The sequence below is a fragment of the Terrapene carolina genome, unplaced genomic scaffold (genome assembly GCF_002925995.2).
Source record: "Terrapene carolina triunguis isolate 2854851 unplaced genomic scaffold, T_m_triunguis-2.0 Scaffold397, whole genome shotgun sequence".
NCBI lineage: Eukaryota > Metazoa > Chordata > Testudines > Emydidae > Terrapene > Terrapene triunguis.
In genome coordinates this window covers 691,211-712,935 of record NW_020664748.1, presented here as the reverse complement: position 1 = coordinate 712,935, position 21,725 = coordinate 691,211, and the positions used below count along the sequence as shown (strand labels likewise).

At 57.3% G+C, this 21,725-nt stretch overlaps 2 protein-coding genes across 2 annotated transcripts in view; one reads left to right on the top strand and one right to left on the bottom strand.

The window, feature by feature from the left end:
• Nucleotides 1-10,987, top strand: part of GATAD2B (GATA zinc finger domain containing 2B) — a 54,491-nt gene extending 43,504 nt beyond the window's left edge. The window contains exons 9-12 of the mRNA XM_026658063.2: nt 445-647; nt 2,365-2,475; nt 3,333-3,450; nt 4,223-10,987. Of these exons, the coding sequence (XP_026513848.1) occupies nt 445-647; nt 2,365-2,475; nt 3,333-3,450; nt 4,223-4,356 (566 nt within the window). The 3' untranslated portion in view covers nt 4,357-10,987. The remainder of the gene's footprint in view (nt 1-444; nt 648-2,364; nt 2,476-3,332; nt 3,451-4,222) is intronic.
• Nucleotides 10,988-18,650: 7,663 nt separating this feature from the next.
• The window catches only part of LOC112125815 (immunoglobulin superfamily DCC subclass member 3-like), a 7,352-nt gene continuing 4,277 nt past the window's right edge, over nt 18,651-21,725 (bottom strand). Inside the window, exons 8-14 of the mRNA XM_029912957.1 lie at nt 21,394-21,644; nt 20,998-21,162; nt 20,410-20,598; nt 19,901-20,005; nt 19,356-19,485; nt 19,016-19,163; nt 18,651-18,731 (exon numbers count right to left, since the gene is read on the bottom strand). Of these exons, the coding sequence (XP_029768817.1) occupies nt 18,657-18,731; nt 19,016-19,163; nt 19,356-19,485; nt 19,901-20,005; nt 20,410-20,598; nt 20,998-21,162; nt 21,394-21,644 (1,063 nt within the window). The 3' untranslated portion in view covers nt 18,651-18,656. The remainder of the gene's footprint in view (nt 18,732-19,015; nt 19,164-19,355; nt 19,486-19,900; nt 20,006-20,409; nt 20,599-20,997; nt 21,163-21,393; nt 21,645-21,725) is intronic.

The following is a 21,725-nucleotide window of genomic DNA, read 5'->3' as shown; positions in this document are numbered from 1 at the left end:
TTCTGAATGCCAGTGGAACTCAGCAGATGTCAGTGTCTGCCCTGTTTGGAACCTGACAGTTTAACTCTTGGTTTTAAAACTGGCCACTGGCAACTTCCATCCTTGTGGGCAGTAACTGGGCAGCCCCCTACCTGAGAGCCTCCTGATGTTGCAGTTCCCTAGAGCCTGGCAATGAGAGAAGACTGGAATCTCATCCATAGCTGCACAGGGAGGACCCATGCTCGCGTTCGCCCTGAGCCTATCTTATGGCAAAGCCTAGTCTCTCCCATCCAAAGTTACTCTTTGGGAATGCTGACACATGCTTTGAGTGCTGAGTTAGCATGCAGATTGACCCAGGTTCTCCTAACAAAGCCAAGGGGGCAGGTTGGTTCTGTCCCCATGATTGTGGGGGAGGTTGGGGGAGTCCGCGCCACCCCAATAACCCCTGTTCTTGGTGGTGTCTAGGCAAAGGCTGCGCTTCCCTCCTGCGCATGGAGCCCTTTGTCTGTGCTCAGTGCCGCACTGACTTCACCCCGCACTGGAAGCAGGAGAAGAACGGGAAGATCCTGTGTGAGCAGTGCATGACCTCCAATCAGAAGAAGGCGCTGAAAGCCGAGCACACCAACCGGCTGAAGAATGCCTTCGTGAAAGCACTGCAGCAGGAGCAGGCAAGTTCTATCCCAACCTGCTGGAGACCCAGGCGTTCTCCAGCTCTAGTCCTGCTTCCAATCTCTGCTTCTCCCTTCCCCAGCAGTGCATGGGTTTGCAATGTGTGCAGAGGCAATCTGTTCCCTTTCCTCCGCGCAGCCTTGTTATGTTTCAGTTCCTTGAGGGGTGCCCTGTTTCAATGCTAGGTATCTAAAAATACCCTCTCCTGCAGTGAATGGAGTATTTCCTGAGGTCCGTTACTCCTTTTCCTTTCTGTACGTTCTTCCAATGGCTTGATAACTCATTTGCCACACTAGCAGTGGGAGGCAGAGTGGCCTGGGAACTGGGAGTCAGGGCTACTGGCTTCTGTTCCCAGTTCTGCCACTGCCTTCCTTTAATACTGGAGAAGTCACTTAACCTCTCAGTGCCTGTTTGCTTAGCTGTCACATGGGGACATTTGCCTACCTCCACACTTGGTGTTTGCAGTGCTTTGAGCCCCTGCCGGGCCACAGGAGTGATTCCGAATGAACATTGTGGGGGCCTGGAGTAGGACTCATCCCTCTGCTTGTGGCTGGGAGCGTTATAGATGCAGTGTACTTAGCTGGTGCCATCGTTGCTGGGAAGCTCTGCTCCCCCCAGAGCAGCCAAGTGGGGAGCAGTGCTGGGTGACTCTGAACGAAGTCCTGCCGACTCCCTTTTTAGATGGATGGTGACCGTAGTGTGGGGGTTAGAGCTTAGGGGCAGGGGGAGGGACCCTGACTAGGTTCTCTTCCCCCCCCCCCCCAATCACTTGGGTCAGGTGAACAGACTTCAGCCAACTGAGGTCCATGTGGGAAGCAGGCTGGGGAATGTGTAATTCAGGACGGACAAACGGCCAGCTACTCCTGAGCTGCAGCATTCAGTCGCTCTGTGCCTTCGAAAAGCTCCCCCTGAGGGCGGAGCTGCCCAGCCCCCTGTGGAGGCCAGTGGGAATTGGGCAGTCTTTGAAAAGCTCCCCTAAAGTCCAGTGGGTAGCACTGACCCCCACATCCTCAGGGCTGCCGAGATCCACTGGGATGGCTTATCTGTGACTCCGCCTGTGTGGGGTGGGAATACTGGGAACATCCCCTGACGCTGCTGCTCTCCCTGCCTGGCCATTGCAAGCCACCTCCTTTGCAAGGACTCCAACTAGCCCGTTTGTCCTGGTCCAGGCTTGGAGGGGGGGGTAGGTTAAGATCCCCCCTCTAGTGCCAGTCTGGTCAGCTCTCACCCGTCTGGCAATCCACACTTCAGACTAAACTGGGACGCCCTTTGCTCTGGGTAGGGCTGATAAGATGTCTTTGTGTATCGCTGTTGGTGCACAAGGCGTTTTCCAGACCTAGACGGACGGAGTTTACCATCTCCAGCAAACATCCGACCCTGGGCAGCAGTTCAGGCAGAGGGGTGTTGGAAGCACTGGGAGGAAGGGGAGAGTCAGTGAGGGCTGCTCAGTAACCAGATCACGTGCCGCTTGTGCTCCTCTTGCTGTGAGGGCAGAAGGACCCCAAGGCTGGCTTTCCCTGGCATTTTTTCTACCCCCCCCCCCCCGGCCTAGGCAGCAGATTTAATTGGGACTCTCTCCATTCTACACTGACCTTGCTGCCCATAAAGGCCCCAGAGAAGGGATTGTTCCTGCATATCACTGAAAATAGCCAGTGGGGTAAATGCTCCTAAATTGGCCCCTTGTGTGTTGCTCTAAAATGCCTCTGCTTCCTGCAGGAAATTGAGCAGAGGCTACAGCAGCAGGCAGCCTTATCTCCCACTGCAGCTCCTGCCGTGTCCAGTGTCAGCAAACAGGAGACCATCATGAGGCACCACACACTCCGACAGGTGAGACAGCAGCCAGCCAGCCTCTCGGTGGCCAGGCCCTTTCCGTCGGTGGAATGCATCGCCCTGATGGCCAGAGCCCGCGCCCGTGCAGCTGGGGCGCTGAGTCTGCAGTGCTGTGTGAGACCAGAGACAGCAGCCAGCCTACCTTGAGAGACTTATCCTGTCGCCTCCAAGCAGCTGTTCATAACACTGGGGGGCCATTTCTCATCCATCCCCTGTACTTTGTGGGCCCTTTCCCTCTCAATAGTCCCATCACTTTGTAATTCTTCCCCCCGTCCACACACTGTAATAGTCAAAGGCACTGCAGTGATCCTGAGTCTGGGTGGCACCTGGTCTACAAGCAGAGGTGATGGGGGCAACTTTCTGAGCTGCTTGGTCTCCCTCTGCTGCCTGCCCTGCGGTGCTCCCCTGGCACCTCATGCCAAGTGCCAGGAAGGCGTATGACCCCCTTTCTGTCGACTGCCTGGTCAGTCCCAGATCAGCCAGCAGGGGGAGCAGGCAGCGGAGTGAGCGCCCAGCCTGGTAAGGCTGCCTAAGGCCTGGAATCAATCCTTGGCAAACGGTGGGTTTTCAAGACGTGGCCAAAGGCAGAGAGCAGTCCGTCTGGGACCTTCCTGCCTTTTGTTCCCACAGAGATGGGAGCTCTGAATACGTCCCCTGTCCCTGCCTAGTGAAACCAAAGCTGCCGGACTTCCCCGTGCCGGAGCTGGGCTTTGGGTCAGGATCTCTGTGTTAGTGGGTGTGGATTATGGCCAGAGCCCTTCATGGTCCTTGCTCTTTCACTGGTACTGCTCCTGGAAAAGGTGGGGTGCTTGTGTACTGCTCACTTTCCACTTGTTTGCTCTCTCCGCCCACAGGCTCCACAGCCCCAGAGCACTCTGCAGCGTGGCATCCCCACCTCTGCCCGCTCGATGCTGTCCAACTTCGCCCAGGCGCCCCAGCTGTCTGTTGCGGGTGGTCTCCTTGGTATGCCAGGTAATGTCAAACGTTGGCCTGCGGAATGGGAAGGGGAGGCCGGGCTGCAGACTAGACTAAGAACCTTAACCACGTTGTCGCTGGCTGGAAGTCCGCTCCTCAGAGCGTGGCCTGAGCGCAGGAACTCGCGGTGCTGACGGGGACCTGCTCCGGGGCCTGGGGCTTGCACTTCTCAGTTCCTCCATCTCTAAAACAGATACTCCCACTGACCTGAGGGTCGTTGGGAGGACAGGTTAATGTCTGTCAAGTGCATGGAAGTTGGAGACCCTGCACAAGTGCTAATATTGCCTGGCTGGCTGCTCAGTGCTCTGACACACACGAGAGAGCTGATCACGGCTCGTGTGTCCTTCTGGGAGAGTGGCTTTGTATTATAAGGCTAGGCCTGTGTTTTCATTGGTTCTGTAACCAAATGGCCTTTCAAACAAATAGGGGTCAGTTGTACTAATTACTGTTGAGCGTAATGATTATCAGTCAAGGACAATAGAGACCTTGTAGAACCTTCATTTATTCCTGGCACACATTTGCTCCTGACTTGGCGCATGCTCCCAAAGGAAGGCATGGAAGCCTCGTGGCTTGGCAGGATGCTGGCTCGTGTAGGGGACAGACCGGGGATGTGGGGTGGAGTCTTCTCTTACAGGGAGTGGCGGTAAGATCCGATGACGTGAGTTCTGTTGAGCTGGCCCCCTCTGCACTCTGTGGGATGGGGTGGGTTTGGGTGCGTCACGTGTGTTACAGGAGTAATTGTCCCCACTTGCTTTTCTCTCCCCTCTAGGTGTTAACATTGCATACCTGAATGCTGGGATCGGAGGCCACAAAGCATCGAGCTTGGCAGACCGGCAGCGGGAATACCTTTTAGATATGATCCCACCCCGGTCTATATCGCAGTCCATCAGCGGACAGAAATAACGCCTATTGACCCTTCCCCTCCCTCCCCACTTCTGTCGCATGCAGTGCCTGTACTGGTGCCTACCATACACGGGAAAAAGACAAAAAAACATTTCAAAACTTCAGCGACCTGTTCTTTCCCAAACCTTAACTCTTCTCTTTGGTTTTCTATAGCAGTGAGGTCATTCCCCTTGCCCGAGGTCAGGACAATTGTCTGCTTGAAATCAGCACTATACATGTGTTAATGCTCGTTTTATGCTATTTTTTTGTAATGACAAAGCATAGAATTTTTAATTGTGTTGTTTTATTTTTTCCTCTGCTAAATGGATGGTTAAACTTTTTTCTTTCCAGAGATTTTTTTTAAGAGCATCCACTCTACTCCAAGTGACCATTTGTAAAGGGTGGTCAGTGCTGACTCGAGGGGAGGAGGGGGGAGAGGTGGCAGTGTGCTGGCGTTTGGACAGCTGTTCTATGCACTTAGTAGGGCGAATTAGGACTTGTGTTCTTTGAGTTGCTCACCAAAAGAGGTAAGGGACAGAGGTTCTGTGGATGCGTCCAATTGAATCTCGCTGAGGGGTTGGTCCATAGTAGCTTGGCCCACATGCATCTGTTAATGGGGCATGTCGTCTTTCCCTGGGGAAGTCAGCCCAGGGTGTGAAGGATCTGTGCTTCAGAGCAGTGCACCTGCCACTTGCAACACGTGTGGCTGGATGCAGATCTCTGTGCTTGACAGAGCGGTGCAAGGGATGGCAGGGCTGACGAGTTGTGCCAGGGAATCCCATCAGTTGTGCTGATGCGGCTGGGCTACCAGACCCCGTAATGCAGTGCAGCGGCAATGGATGGGGCGTGTGCCCCAGGAGCGGACCCGTGATGCCGCCTGGTGTGTTTCCGTCTCCCAGTAATTCTGATGCTCCCTGTTTAGAAGTTGAAGTTCTCGAAGGGACTGTGATGAACTACCAAAGGGCACAGGGGCCTCATGCCTTTTTAATCCCCTCGCCCCCATGCTGTTGTGCTCTCAAGAGCAGCTCCCTGCCATTGACCCCATGAAGCTGTAAGCGTCCCAGCTGCCGAGCAGGAAGCATTGCAGGGCGCAGTGGTGGGAGCTTGGATTGGATTGAGTTTGCAAACCCAAAGCAAGAGCAAGCTGAGAGTCGTCGTCCGCGGATCGCTCTATTTGCACTTACCCTTGCGCCGAGAGGGCCCGCACCTGAACCCGGAAAGAGCAGAACCATCTCCTGGCAGCAGAGGGCGCCACATCCTCGCCGGTGCCCTGGAAAGAGGCCCAGCGGAGCAGGGGCCTGGTGCGGAGCCTTCCCACTTGCTGTTGATTGAATTATGTTAATGGGGGGAACCTCCTTGGCCAAACTGTTACAAAACCAAGCGAATATGTTTGATTTGCTGCTCCTGAGGGGGACCCTGCCCTCCTTGGAAGGCGTTTCCTGATGGAACATTACTTGTGCAATGAAGTGCTAAGTTGCCACTCGCGTGGAGTTTCGTTGTCGGGGTGCCCGGCAGTCCCTGCTGTTTGGGAAGAGGCACCCGTCTTTCCAGCGTGCCCCCGGGCTGCGTCACCCCCGTCTCTGCAATACCTGAACTGCCAGAGTCTGCCCGGAGAGCTGCCGAGTGACTGAGGAAGCAGGTCTGATGCCTTTCCTTTGAAAGCCAGCCGGATTGCTCCCAAAGAGGCACAGCACGCCTGCCCCTGGCTTTGGAGAGGAGGGTCTGTATCAATGCAAGAACTAGGCTCCCCCTACTTCTCCTCTCCCTCACCCCATCATCTCAAAGTGGGGGGGGGGGCTGTGCTGGTACAACAGGCCCTTCCCCTGTCTCCACTCCCTCGATTCAGTGAGCACTTAATAATACCCGAGGGGCGTGGATGTGTGGCCGGGGCCCTCCAGAGGTGAAAGGATTTTTGGAAACTAGTGGAATGCGCAGTGGCTTTTTTCTTTTTCTTTTGTTTTGTGGTTCACTGTTGTGTAGCTGGCGCGGCACTGGGACGTTGATTCTCCGTATCAACCTGCTGTGCTTAGAGGGAAGCACTTTGATTAACTGTTTCTTCTCCTTTGATAAACCTGAGAAATGATCAGCCCGTTCTTTGTGCCCCCTCTCGACATGGAGTTGGCTTTATCCCGCTGTCCCCTGCCCCCATCTCCCCCAGTGGGCGTTACCGAGAGGTACGAGGTGGCCCAAGCAGATTAGTTGAGACGAAAATTAAAAATGTGCAATACTTAATGAGTCCCTGCGGCTGGGGCCTGGTGCACTAGTTAATTGTTGGAGAGCAAGTTAACAATAATGGTGCTAAGTGAAATTTCTTGGGAAGGGGATCAGGGTCCCCCACCCACCCCAGGTTGATTATTGCAGTGGTTGGTGAAAGAAAACTTCCCTGTCGCTTGCTTATAGATTTATTTCCATCCTGCAGCCCGGGCCTCGCAGATCACCCTGTCTGACCCAGTGCAGTGAAGGCTGACCTGCGTCTGTGGCAGGCAGCATGGTCCGAGCTTGGGTCCGGGAGCCAGGAACTCCCCAGTTCTACTCCCAGTTCTGTGGCCTTGGGTAAGTCGCTCCACCTTTCTCTTTCCCCAGCTGTAGATTGGAGGTAGTGCTTCCCTGCCTCACAGGGGTGTTGTGTGGGCTGCCGGGTGTCCGTCGAGTGCTGGAGGTGCCCAGTGGCTTTACTGGGCTAGGTGAGGTCTGCTCAGACCCTGCTGGCCCATCTGTTGCTGGCTGTAGCCTTGAATCGCTCCTTCCCTTTGGCTGATGTCATCAGAGAGCTGTTCTCAAGCCCCAGCCAGCGACGGGAGCCAGTCATATTACTTGGCCCGCAGCTGTTTTTCCCCCCTCTCCGTGTTCCCACACTCCTGCCGATTGGTTGCTGAATCGTAAAATCACTCATGAATCCCCCCTCTCCCCCGACTCTTGTCCTGGAAGTGTGTGTCCGCACATCGATGGGTTCTGTGGTGCTAAGGGGCTCTCTCCCTGCGTGCAGCCCCAGCTGTTCACGTGAAACAGAAATTCTCATCTCCAGCAGGCCTGGGGGGGCTGAACCTCATATCTGGTTTTGTTCCTTGGTTCTGTAAATGCTTCCTGCAACAAGTGGGTTCTTCCCACACTTCGTAGAGGGGCACCCCGAGTTAGAAAGCACAGAGCAAATGCTCCCTCAGGGCCCTGGGCTGGGTTCATGCACAGCAATCCAGCAGCAGTCGGCAGGTGTCACTTGGGAGCACCAAAAACGGCAACTGCTTCGTGTTTCAATGCTGTTTCCATCCCCCAGTCATCAGAGCCCATCCTTCACTCCTCCTGCTGCCCTGGGCACCTTACCCCTTCCACTGGGGAATCTCCCTGGCTTCGTCTTGTTAAATCCCCAGTGAGTTTCTGGTGCCTAGACCCTTGCACTGCCGCTGGGGATGGAGTGTGTGACTCTACAGACAGCAGTTTGGTTCATTGCAGTATTTGACACCCCACCCCTCCCACCTCACTCTGCCTACTGATCTCTGTGTCTAAGGGGAATTAAGATGCTTGCTTTGTCTGTGATCTGCACAGGTTTAAATTTTTTTTGTCTTGACCACAGCGCGCGACCACCCCCCAATCCCTGGTAAAGTGCCCCTCCCCCTTTATGGATGTGATGTACGGTAGAAAATCGTCTCTTTTTTTAGATACAGAAATAGGGATTTTTTTCCCCGCTTCGGTTAGCTTTTCTTTTACAGCTAGATGTAGAGCTGCTTGTGAACGCTTAGTGGGGTTTTATTTTTTGTTCCTCCAAAGGCATAACCCATCCCTCCCCCTTTCTTCTCTAACCCTCACCCATCTCCACTCACCCACCCCGACAAGATCTTAATTAGCTTATGATATTGCTGCCGAAATGTTATAACAAGGACTCATTCGTGTATATAAGCTATTTCTTGACACATTAAAAACAATTGTACATTGTGTAGAAAACAAAACAAAACAAAAAAAACAGCCTCGCCATGGATATTGTGAAAGTTGTTACGTCCTTTTGTAGTGTGACCTTTTGTGTATGACCTGAAACGTGCAAAAGGGGTGGTTTCCGGCGGGTGGGTTAGGGAAGCGAAGTCAGACAGCTGCAGAGGGCAAAGATCCCAGAGGCTGGCGCTCTTGTCCGGGCGGGAACTGCTAGCCTGCAGAAATGCACTGGTGGCAATCGCCACCTCCCAAATCTGTGCCTTTCACACACACAAAGAAGGACCCTACAAGTTACCAGCACCCCCTAGTGCAGTGGAGGCAGGAAGTTTCTTCCCCCAGCGTTAGGTTTACAGCTCGTGATGTCTCTCTAACCAGCAGTGGTGGTGCATTCCCGTGGGGAGCATCCGGATCTTGGGGAGTGGGACCGGGGTGGGGACAAGTATTATGAACTGTAATTGTATTTGCACTGTTTTTATTATTGCATTGGCATATATACAATATACATCTATAACAACCTGCAGTGTGCGGCTTCCTTCATGTTCTGCCAGCCAGAGCCCGTGCAGATGCTGAGCAGAGTCCCAGGATGAAACGATACAGAGCTGCTCAGACCGGCTGCTGGGAATGGGGGGAACATCTCTTCCCAGCAGCTATGACAATCCAAAGAGCTCAAGACGCGTGGTCTCCAGTGCTCTGTGACTGGCTGCCCCAGGATTCCTGTGGTCGTTAGCCCCTCCCGTGGAGGGGCAGCGTCAGCAGTTGTTGGTCCGACATAAAGGTGCTGGCAGTGGGTGCTGGTTTAACCCTTCCCCGGGTTCCGAGTGTCTTACCAATGCCTGACCACACTCTCCCTGGGTGCATCTGCCAGAGCAAATGGCATCTGTAAGATCCGGAGCCCTTTGGAGCCCCGGCTTCTCGTCACCTTCCCCCCCATGGCACCCGAGTCTAAGCCAGCCAACACCTACACTCCCTGCAACTGACCCCGCCTGACGACTCCTGTTCACCCCAGCTCAGTGCATTTCTCTTGCCACAGCCTGGCGGGTCCTGGCTCAGAATCTGCTCGCCCACCCATTGCCCTGCTGGAAAAACCCTCAAACCCCACGGGGTGAGCAGCATCGTGCTAGGGCTGCCCTAGCGTGGCCCACAGGCAGCCCATTGTGTGGGGTCTCTGCTTCCCAGGGCTGGGTAATGGCTTGTTCTCTCCAGTCCCCCTCACCCCTGCCTGCCAGTTCCTGGCTCCTCTGAAGCCTTCCATGTCAGCACATGCACCCACCTACTTCCCCGCGAGCATCCCGCTGTTGGCAGCTGGAGCAGAGGGCCCAGGGATCAACAGCACCAGAACACCCAGAGACTGATCCCCTTCCAGGGTGGGCTCCTGGTACCAGCAGCGAAGGCTGCCCCAGCCGTTTTTGCATGACGGGAGGGGACCGAAATGCGCTGGACTGGGTGGGGTGGGAAGCTACAGCCCCCTCTCTTTTCTGGGGGTGGAGAAGGGTGTGTTAGTGTCTCACTTACGTGCTTTCCCTCCCACGAACACCCTCAGCCCCTCCAGCTGTCAGTGTGGCCAAGAGGTTGCACTGACGGAGGTGACTGGCTGGCTCAGAAACGGGCTAAGCAGCTCCAGGCAGACCCCGTTCCCTCGGGGTGCTGTGGTAGGGACGGTCTGGGCATAGGGCTACACCAGGGTGCTTTAGAGAGGACAGAGGCAATTCCAGTGCATTTTGCAGACTTCTGTTTGCACTCTGTCACCAGCACGTGCAGCTCTGCTCTGGAAAGACTCCAGATCAGCGACTCTTGCTAAACTCGTTCGGGAGCTGGGAGCCGGGTCGTCGCCCTTCTCCTCCAGTGTGTTCTCGCTGTGTCTGTGCCCAGTTTGCATGGCTGAAACCGAGCAGGAGGTTGAGTTCTCCAGCCAGGCTGTGGCTAGCTCTGACGGAGCGAACCGAGGGAAAGGCGGTAAAGCGGGAGCGAGAGGCTCCCCGTTAGCATAGCACTTCAGAGCAGACACCGCCGCGCCTCTCAACAGATCTTCCCAAGGTTGGCCCAGGTGGTGTCATGTCCCTTCCCGCCACCTCAAGTGTAGCCCAAATCTTCACAGGTGATTTTAGAGGCCCAACTGGAGCCTTTCAAAGGGGCCTGGCTTTTCCGGCAGCCCTTCCAGAAAGCCTAGACCCCTTTAAGGCATCTCCGACTGGGCACGCAAAATCGCTACCCACTTCCGCAAACTTCGTTCCGTAGCTGCTCAGGGCCTGGAGTCACCGCCTTGAATGCCCGACGTCTCTGGAAGGGTGCTGCTGGATCGAACTTCTCAGCAGAGGCCTCCTTCCCCCAAACAGTTTGTGCAAAGGCACTGATGCCGTGCTCTGCCCTGGTCCTGACTGCACATCCTCACTGAGTGATGCCCTCCGAGCTCGGAAGGGAGGGAGAAGTCTGGGTGGATAGCAAGGGGTACAGCATGGCAAAGCGAAGGGGTCCCAGCCTCACACCTGCAGCCTAGCTAACCGAGAGGTGGGGGGAAACCAGGCCTTTTGCACAATTTTAAGTTTTTTTTTTTTTTTGCATTGTGTTTAAAAATCTGGAAAAAAAAAAAAAAAGCTGTTTAAATACTGCCAAGCGATTATGCAGTGACTGGTTAAAAATAAGCTAATTTTTGGAGAAAGGATTAAAAAAAACTTTGTAATATTTATCACTTGCAAGCTATGTTTAATAAAGAAAGGAATGATTTATAACTTTTTATGAGGCTGGTGCGTTGCATTTGGGGTGGGGGGGGTTGCCCCAGAGGGGGCGAGGGAGATCCGCTCTCACCCAGCAGCAGAGCCCCCTGGAACATGTCCCTGTCCCTCTAGTTGGCAGAAACATTTCCCCAGGAATCGTTTTTCCTTCAGAAAACACTGATTCAAATCTATTGCCACGAAACATGTTGATCAGTTTTAGTGAGAAATTACAGAACTGTTTGTTTCTAGAAATAAAACTTTTTTTGGGGGGAGGGTCTGCCAAAAATTCTGAGATTTTGACTTTGTCTCCATTTGGGATTAAACCATGTTTCAAAATCTTGCAATTTCCTGCCAGACACCAATCCCCTTTCTTTGGCCTGCTCCCCAGCCTGCCTTTCCCTGCGAAGTGTCTTCTTTGCACCTGCAGTTGGAGATTGGCTCATGTCCTGAAGCAGGAACACTTGGATCCTTGTTTGCAGTTCGACTGTTCTAACTAGATATTCTTCTCGGTGGATGATTCCCTTTATGCCTTTTTTAACAGCTGATCTCAATGACATCATGTTGCAGTGAGTTCCAGAGGCTAATGGTGTGCCTCATGGAAATAGCAGGAGAGATGGAAAAGCCTTTTCCGGTTGCACCAAATTACCACCACCCCCAAGTCAAGAGCCTGGTCTCCAGTGTTGAGCCAGACCCCTGGGGGAGCCTCCTGGCCACATCTGAACATCTTTCCTCACCTTCCTGCCTGTGCGGGGTCTAGAGCCGACCACTGTGAAACACAAACCTTTCAGCCGGGGCTGCCCCCAGGAGCCTCGGGGAGAAGGGCACCCAAATGGAGGTGGCAGTAAAGAGTGCATGGCCCTGCCCTCACCTGACATACCCATGGCCCTGGCTGTTGGCTATAACTCCTGTGCCAGCCCTGCCCCTGGCGTCGCTGTAAGGTTAAACCTACCACTGGGCTTCCGCTGGGGAGAAATCAGCATGAACAGCTGAGCCAGGTGCCCCGGATCCTGCACCCTCTGCTACTCCGCTTCCCATGCACTGACACCTGCATCTTTCTCCTTTTACAGCTGAATTGTGCTGCAGTGCTGGGGAGCGACCTGCAGCCGGCACCTGGCATGTTGCTGGGTTACTCAGGCTTGTGCTGGGTAAGACCTGCGCTGAAGGAGCCCTGTCCCGTCACCCCCGGCCAATCATCCAGCACTGCAGGGCTGCAAAAGTTGGGTTGGACTGAATTGAAACATTTTGGCTTTAACCCTTTGTTGTCTTTACTCCCCGTAACTGCGAGGATGACAGGAAGGGGTGTTCCCCTCCGGCGTGCTGCCGCTCAAACCCGCTGCAACAAAACACCTGGACAATTTCAAATGCTCTCAGAAAGCTGCCCGGAAGAATTCATCAGCTCTGCCCCGCTGGCAAGTGGGTGTTTTTCCCCCTTTCTGCGGTAGGGATCCATTACCGACCACCTGACCAGGACGGTGCTAGTGACTGTGAAATGCTCAGGGAGATGAGAGGCTATTAAAATAAACTCCATAATAATAAAGGGGGATTTCAGTTATCCCCCTATTGACTGGGTACATATCACCCCAGGCCAGGATGCAGACCTTAAATGGCTGCTTCTTGGAGCAGCTAGTCCTGGAACCCACAAGGGGAGAGGCAATTCTTGATTTAGTTCCGAGTGGAGCACAGGATCTGGTCCAAGAGGTGAATATAGCAGGATTGCTTGGTAATAGTGACCATAATATAATTAAATTTAATATCCCTGTAGTAGGAAAAACACCACAGTGGCCCAACACTGGAGCATTTTATTTCAGAAAGGGGAACTACACAAAACTGAGGAGGTTTGTTAAAGACAAATTAAAGGGCACAGCGCCAAAAGTGAAATCTCTGCAAGCTGCACGGAAACATTTTAAAGACCTCATAATCAAGGCTCAACTTAAATTTATCCCCCACGTTAAAAAACAGAACCAAAAACCAACAATGTTTAAGAAGCAGTGAGAGGCAAAAAGGCATCCTTTCAAAAGTGGAAGTTAAATTCCAGTGAGGAAAATAGAAAGGAACATAAACTCTGGCAAGTTAAGTGTAAAAAGATAATTAGGTAGGCCAAAAAAGAATTTGAGGAACAGCTAGCCAAAGACTCAAAAAAGTGATAGCAAAAAAATTTTTTTTAAGTACATCAGACTCAGGAAGCCAGTGGGGCCACTGCTCCGCTCTAGGTGCTAAAGGACCTCTCAAGGGCGATAAGGCCACTGTGGAGAAACTAAATGAATTCTTTGCGTCGGTCTTCGGGGCTGAGGATGTGAGGGAGATTCCCAAACCTGAGCTATTCTTTTTAGGTGACAGATCTGAGGAACTGTCCCAGATTGAGGTGTCAGTAGAGGAGGTTTGGGAACAAATTGATAAACTAAACAGTAATAAGTCACCAGGACCAGCTACTATCACCCAAGAGTTCTGAAGGATCTCAAATGTGAAATTGCAGGACTACTAATTGTCATCTGTAACCTATCATTTTAAATCAGCTTCTGTACCAGATGACTGGAGGATAGCTAATGTGACGCCAATTTTTAAAAAGGGCTCTAGAGGTGATCCTGGCAATTACAGGCCGGTAAGTCTGACTTCAGTACCGGGCAAACTGATTGAAACTATAATAAAGAACAATATTGTCAGACATATAGATGAACATAATTTGTTGAGGAAGAGTCAACATCATGCCTCACCAATCTACTAGAATTCTTTGAGGGGGTCAACAAGCATGTGAACAAGGGGATCTAGTGGATATAGTGTATTTAGGTTTTCAGGAAGACTTTGAGACTGTCCCTCGCCAAAGGCTCTTACGCAAAGTACAGACGGTCCCCGAGTTACGTAAACCTGACGTACGCAAATCCGAGTTTATGGAAAAAGTTCCATAAGCTAGAAATAGGAGTTTTTGTTTGTTTTGTTTTTTTGTGTAATGCTTGGAGCTATGTTTCTGACTAATGCAAAATTTGAGGTATGCGAGGCATTCCGGAACAGAACACTTGCGTAAGTCAGGGAGCATCTGTAAGCTGCCATGGGATAACTGGTTAAAAGCTAGGAAACACTGGGTAGGTATAAATAGTCAGTTTTCAGACTGGAGAGAGGTAAGTAGTGGTGTCCCCCAGGGGTCTGTTCTGGGACCAGTCCTATTCCATATATTCATAAATGATCTGGAAAAAGGGGTAAACTGAGGTGGCAAAATTTGCAGATACAAAATTACTAAAGATAGTTAAGACCCAGGCAGACTGCAAATTGCTACACAAGGATCTCTCAAAACTGGGTGACTGGACACCAAAATGGCAGATTAAATGTAATGTTGATAAATGCAAAGAAATGCACATTGGAAAACATAATCCTAACTATACATATAAAATGTGGAGGTCTAATTTATTTATCATCACTCAAGAAAGAGATCTTGGAATCATTGTGGATAGTTCTCTGAAAATATCCACTCAATGTGCAGCAGCAGTCAAAAAAGTGAACAGAATGCTGGGAATCATTAAGAAAGGGATAGAGACTAGGACAAAAAAATATATTACCTCTATCTAAATCCATAGTTCGCCCACATCTTGAATACTGGCTGCTGATGTGGTCGCCCCATCTCAAATATATTGGAATTGGAAAAGGTTCAGAAAAGGGCAACAAAAATTATTAAGGGGTATAGAACAGCTTCCGTATGAGGAGAGATTAATAAGACTGGGACTGATCAGCTTGGAAATGAGATGGCTAAGGGGAGATATGATTGAGGTCTATAAAATCATGACTGGTGTAAAGAAAGTAGATAAGGAAGTGGTGGAAATTAATAGGCAGCAGGTTTAAAACAAATAAAAGGAAGCATTTCCATTAACCTGTGGAACTCCTTGCCAGATGATGTGAAGGCCAAGACTATAACAGGGTTCAAAAAAGAACTCGATAAGTTCATGGAGGACAGGTCTGTCAATGGCTATTAGCCAGGCTGGGCAGGGATGGTGGCCCTAGCCTCTGTTTGCCAGAAACTGGGAATGGGCGACGGGGGGTGGATCACTTGGTGATTGCCTGTTCTGTTCATTCCCTCTGGGGCACCTGGCACTGGCCCCTGTCGGAAGGCAGGACCCTGGGCTCGATGGACCCTAGGTCTGACCCAGTAGGGCCGTTCTTATGCGCCCAGCCTGCCCTGGGGGCTCGCCTTCCAGAACTGCACTGGGCTCCTGCCGATCCCGAGAATCCAAGCCCCCAGCTCATGGGAAATCGCAGGAGGGAGGGGAGGCCAGCTCCTTTCTGCCCCATGTGTACCCCCAGACTCTTGGGTGAGGTGGTGAGAGGGCAAGGGGCTGGCTAGCTCTGGATCGGGGCCAGCCCCCTCCCCCCACTGCAATAGAAAGGTGGACTCCCAGCTGGCAGGGGGTCCATGCCCGGGGCATCAGCTGAGCAAGTCCCAGTCCCTGCACTGGAGCCAGGGCGTCACTCCTGCTGCAGCTGGGCCCTGAGGTGCCCGGCTTCCTCTGCCAAGTCCCAGGCCTGGGCCCCAGCTCCCCTCGTGCATATGGGGCTGCAGGCGAGAACCCAGTTCCTGGCCATGAGTGCAGGCAGCCCAACCCTTCCAGAGGCTCTGGGGGTCAGCCAGGGGGTGCCTGTCCTGCCCCGGGGGAAGATTGGCTCTGCCCCCACCCCCTTCGCTCTGGGGAATTGGGGTGGGGGAAGCTCCTGGATTTTGCTCTTGGGCTTTCAGCAAGGGGCCTATGCTTCCCTCTGCTGCCCTGAGCAGGAAGCCAGGGGCTGCTGCTGCTAGCAGTGGGGTGGGGCTGTGCCCCCTTGGCCCTGGGGGAGGAGTGGGCTGGGAGGCTCCCCCTGGGCTCAGGCTATGGGCCTTGTTTGCACGTTGGCCTCTCCAGCGGGGCTGGGGGAACCTGTGATGGGAGCACAGGTCCCATTTGTCTCCCTTGGGCCCAGGGCAGGAGCTGCTCTGTCCTGAACCGAACCCAGCCCCCTGCCCCCGCCTCGCCCCCAAGGACACCGCTTACTGCCAGCCTGCTTTTGCCATGTTATTTTTAATTTTAACACAGTCAAGAAAGACGCCCAGGCCCTGCGCTCCGGCTCCCGCGGCTGGATGCCCAGCTGCTGCCCCGGCCCCGCTGCCCCCATCCCAGCCACAGCTGGGGGACAGCGTGCGCCTCCCTGGGGGGGGAGCTGTTAAATCCACAGGCGGGGGCATGGTTCCTGTTCCCCGCGGGCCGGGCTCTGCTCCTGGGCTGGGCGTTCGCAGCTCCGGCCGGCTGCTCGGTGGTGCCTGGCCCGTTAAAGCTTCGGGCGCGGTTCCGTCCCGGCCCGTTACACAGACAGAATCTGCTCATTGGTTCTAGCATTTGCATCTCAACACCTAAGGACAGCGGCTCCATGGGGCTGGGGAGGCTTGAAATTGGGTCACCCCATTGCAAAGCCTCTTTCCCCACCCCCTGCCCAAGGGCCCAGTCCTGCCACTGGGGTGTTCACGCCAGGGGGGACCTGGGGCAGGGGCTGGAAGAGGGATTTCAAGGCCAGGAGGGATCACGGTGCCTGGCCCATGGCAGAGCCCCTCACGCGGGGCTTCGCTGTGCTGACTGTGGCAAGGGCTTTGCGCAGGGCTGGCGGGGAAGGCCTGGAGGTTTGAGCCAGGCCCGTGGCAGGGCACCGGGGCCAGGGGAATCTTTGGCATTTAAGCCCTGGCAGACGGGGGCAAACACGCTCCCTTCCCCCGGGAGCCTGGAGCAGCAGTGGGGGGAAGGGGGGGCACAGAGACAGGGCTCACCCCACCCTACTCAGGCCCAGCCTGAAGGGAGGGGGACCCACATGGGCAGGGTCTGCCCGAGCCAGCCCCCTGCCAGTGAAATGGGTGCCCTGCACCATGGGGTGAGTTATGGCACTAGCAAAATGCACCGCTGGGGGGCAGCTGGTGCTGAGAGTGGAGGAAGGGGCATGGGGCATCTTTGGGCAGTTGCTTTGGTAACGCTGGGCCTGGAGAGTCTGTCACTGGCTTCGGGGGGGGAGATGGGGATGACAAGGCCGGGTCTGTAGGTCAGTGGGATTCAGGTGCCCTTTGCAACCAGCAGCCCTGTTGCGCCAGGGCAGCGTCTTGCCCAGCTCGGGGTGGGGGGCCCAAGGGCCATGGAGCCGCCGTCTAACAAAGCAAAATCTACGTTCATCAGCTACCGCATTGGCCGCCTAGGGCCTTACCCCACCCCCCTCCCCTAATCTACCCAAAGGGGCTTTTGGTTCCAGCCGAGCGGGGCAGCCCAGCGGGGTCGCTCGCCCACACGACATTTGGTAGCAGGGTTCTCGCACACACGCGGGCACGTGGGGGCACCAGTGCCAGAACCTGCCGTTCCTGCCCAGCCTCGCTGCAGGGCACAGGACAGCCGGACACATAGCGCTGGGGATGGGCCCAAAGGGTGTTTCCAAGTGGCCCTGGTCCCTGGCTACTGGGTGGGGGCGGGGGGGGAGAGATGTTTCTCCCCCCCCCTCGTTCCCCCGATTCATACCATGGCCCATGTTTAAGGGGCTGGAAGTGGGACTGGCACCAAGGGGCCTGTGCCATGCCCCCCCCCCCAGCTGGAGCACTCGGGGGGGGGGGAGGGGACAGACATTATTGCTTTGCTAAGGGGCTGGGGCTCCTGCCTCTGCAGCTCCCTGGGGGCAGGGGTGGTGCTGTGCCCCCCAGCTGGGCATGCCCTGGTCACTGGGGACACGCTTTCCCCCCCCAGCCTGCGTATTCCTCCCCCCAGGCACTGCCCCGTGCCTGGCCTTGGGGTGGCCTGTGCCCACAGGCAGCAGGACAGGGGCCTCCTGTGCTGGGAGGACAGACCCAAGGTGCCAGCGGGGGGTGGGGGGGTATAAAAGAGATGTTGGGCCTGGTGCCAGCGCCTGTCGGGGTGGGGGGGGTGGCGCCGGCTCCTTAAAGCTCCATGTCTTTGGCAGAATTTTCGCTTTTGTTTTTTTAAAAAATATTTGGATAGAGACAAAATTGGCAAAGCAGCAAAGGGGGTTTTGAAGGGGGGGGGGCTGGGTGCCTGGCCCCCTGCCTTGGGTGGGGGCCTCTATGGGACAGTTCCCATTTGGTTTGGAGCTATTTGGCATCACGGCGCAGGCGCCACCAGGGGGAGGCTGGTGGGATAATTCCTGCCCCCCCCAGCACATGTGCGGGGGGGGGGGGGTTTGTGACAAACTGATTCTGCTGCTGCAGAGGGAGCTGAACCCCCAGTTTCAGAGGGGGAAGCTCAAGGGGATCTGGACTTTTCCTGCCTCCCCCCCAATCAGAGGCCATGGGCAGGGAAGGGGCCCGGCCCTGTCTTGGCTGGGGGGGGGACTAACCCCCCCCGGTGCACTGGGCTGGGGTAAAGCTGCAGCCCCCTGCCCGTCGCCACGGCTCCTTTCACCCCCCGATTCCTCTCGCTTTGCCCCAAGGGGCTTTTTGGTACCCGGGCCCCCGCGCTGGGGGTCTGGGCTGGCAGGGAGCGGCCCGGGGGAGGGTGTCTGGGGGACGGTGCAGGCAGGACATGGCTGAGGTAGCTTTAGTTTGTGTATCAAAAATAGATCTCCGGGGGGGGGGGGGGGGGGGGGTAGATTCTTGGGAGGTTCTGGTTGGCCCCCCGGCCCCGGGGGGGGGGGGGCTGAGCTATGGCCAGCCCCTCCCCCACCCCGGCTGGGCCCCCAGGCCAGCAGGCAGTGCTACCCGGGGGGCTGCGGGGGAGGGTAGCGCTCGATGGGGACTTCGACATGGGGCACATCTGGGCGCGGCCGAGTCTGTGGTAAGAAGGAGGGGCAGGGTCAGGCTGTGCCCGAGGGCTGTCCAGCCCTCCCCCCCGGGGACCTGTGCCCACCCCCTGTGCTGGGCTCTGCCGGAGCAGCTCCCGGGCCTGGGGCCTAGCCCAGCCCAGCCCTTCTGGTCCTGATGTCACCACTGCCCCACTCCTCCACCCCTCTCCTCCCTGGGGCCTGCCCTGCCCCAGACACGCGGCCCTGCACTGTGGGTCCCCCCATTGGTGCTCTGCCTGTGCCCCCCCCCAGGCTGGGCCCCACGTCCTCACCTGGGGGACCAGGTCGATCATCTCCACTGGCTTGGCCTCCCCCAGCTGGGTGCACAGGCTGCGGGGGGCGTCGCGGGCACCGGGCTGGGCCAGCTCTGCGCCCCGGGGCACCGTCCAGCTGCCCTGAGCGCCCTTCCTGCAGAACAGGCTGCAATGCGGGGTGGGGGTTAGCATGGGGAGCGGCCCGGCTCATGGAGAGAGCCCCAGGGCTGGCAGTGAGGCCTGAGGAGCGCCGGCCCCATGCCCCCAGGAGCTTAGCCCCACAGGCCGAGGCCCTGCTCTGCCCCCCCCACAATGGGTCAGGAGCCGCCGGGCGAGAGCGGCCGCCCAGGGGCCTCACCTCCTGTGGTAGCCGAGCATGAGGAAGAGGAGGCAGAAGATGATGCAGGCCATGCCGATGTGGACGCCCACCACGACGCCGGGCAGCGAGCTCTCCTCCCCCGGCCGACACGGGCACGCGGGGTCAGCGTCTGCAGGGGGGGAAGCACAGAGTGTCCACACAGCCCCTGGGCACGGCCAACCCCCTCCGCAGGCAGCCCACGGGACAGGTCCCCCCTGCACCCCCACAGGGAGCCCACGGGCCAGGTCCCCCCTGCACCCCCCCACGACCACAGGGAGCCCACGGGCCGGTCCCCCCTGCAACCCCCACGACCACCTGTGGCCCACGGGCCGGGTACCCCTGCTCCCCACAGCCAGGCCCCCCAGTTGGCTGCGTGTCACTGGGGGGCAGGGGGTCTCCCCTGGGCACGCAGCAGGCAGTGCAGGGCAGAGGGGAACAGAGCCAGGAGTCCTGGCTCCCAGCTGGGTGCTGTCGGCCCCTCGCAGCCTGTCTTTGGCCCAGCCAGGCCCACCTGCTGCAGCCCCTCCCCCCCCCCGGCCCCTCACCCAGCGTCGGGCCGCTCCCCTCCAGCCGGACGACCCGCACGCTGCTGTTGCTGTCTCCGTTCCCGTTGAAGGCCTGGAGCCGGAGTTCGTAGGCGGCCGAGGGCTCTGCGGGGAAGGAGCCGCAGGGCGTGAGCGGGGGCACTGGGCTGGCGCCCGGCAAGAGCCCAGACCGGCCAGGCAGAGGACATGGGGAGGGGTGAGCCCTGCTCCAGGCAGGGGTGGGGCGGTGCCAGGGCCCCCCCCAACACAGAGAGAAACTAAGGGGACCCTCGCAAAGGGGCCAGGTGGAGGCCATGAGGTGCCCCAGGCTGCATGGCGGGGGACCATGAGGAGCTCAGGCCTGCGGGGGGGAGGGGCCGTTGGGGGTGCAGGGCTGTGGGGGCCATAAGGCTGCATGGAGGGGGTTGTGGGGGGGGGGCCAGGGGCTCAGGGGGGAGGGGCGGGGGGCCGGGGGGCGGGGGGGGGGGGGCCAGGGGGTGGGGGCGCTGGCCGGCCGGGGGGGCACTCACCCAGGTTGCTATAGACGTAGGAGTTGGCCGTGTTGGCCAGGAGCTGTGGCCCCTCGAAGTGGGGGCTGGGCAGTTTGCGGTGGAAGAGTTTGAAGCCCTCGATCCGGCCCGGCTGGGGGGGCAGCGCCCAGAAGACCTGCACCGCGCTGGCGTTGAGCACCTTGGTGAAGAAGCCGGGGGCTGCGGGGACTGAACAGACCAGGGGGCTCAGCGCCCGATAGTGGGACAGCCGCCCCCTACCCGCCCAGCCCTCGAGGAGGCAGGGAGAGGGAGCTCTTCACCCAGCACAGATATGCAGCCACCTCTGGGGTGGAACACGGCAGCTGCTGGATAGCTGCCCAGCATGCTGGGACAGGAGAGGCCAGGCAATTGGGGGGTGTGACTGGGGTGTAGAGCACCTAGGAAAGGGGGCACCCCCAGTGAGCCCCACCCCTGCCCCCTGCTGCCCAGCGCCCCCTCGCTCAGCCCCACCCCCGCCCCCTGCAGCCCAGCGCCCCCTGCTCAGCCCCACCCCCGCCCCCTGCTGCCCAGCACCCCCCAGTGTCCGGCTGGGGCAGCTCGGATGCCCCGGCGGAGGGGGGCTCTTACTGCTGCCCAAGGTGGTGGCCAGGACGGGCTCCGAGTCCTGGCTGGCCCCCAGCGGCGAAGAGGCGCGCAGGCGGATGCAGTAGGTGGTGGCGGGCGCCAGGCCGCTGAAGAGGTGCTGGAAGGTGGTTTTGCTCACAGCCTCCTGCAGGTCCCGGCTGTCGGACTCTGAAACAGGCAGGCCCGAGGGGCTGCTGAGCGGCTGCCGAGGCCTGGGGGCTGGCGGGGGCTGGGGGCTCAGTGGTGGAGGGGGGGCATGGAATGGGAGGTGGCTGGGGGGTGCAGCCTGGGGGCTCGGAGGGAGGGACGCAGGGGGGGGCTTGCTGGGGCTGGGGGAATGTAAGTGGGGGGATCCCGGGGGGAAGCGAGGGCTCGGGGGGGGGGGTCAGGGCCGCTCACCTCCCACCCTGCGGATGTGCACCACGTAGCCGATGAGCCCCTCGGTCACCTCTGGGGGGGGCTCCTGCCAGGACACCTGGATGGAGGTGGGGGAGAGCGCGGCGGCCCGGACGCCCTCGGGGGAGCTGGGCAGCTCCTGGGCCAGGGTGACGGCCAGGCGGGCGCTGGCCTGGTTGGTGCCCGCGCTGTTCTCAGCGATGCACTGGTAGATCGCTTCATCCTCCACCGCGAGCCCCTGGATCAGCAGGGTGCTGCGGGGGCCGGAGAGTGAGGGGCTGGGATCGGCCCTGCCCCCCAGCCAGCCGGTTCCTCGCCCCGGGGCCAGTGCCCCA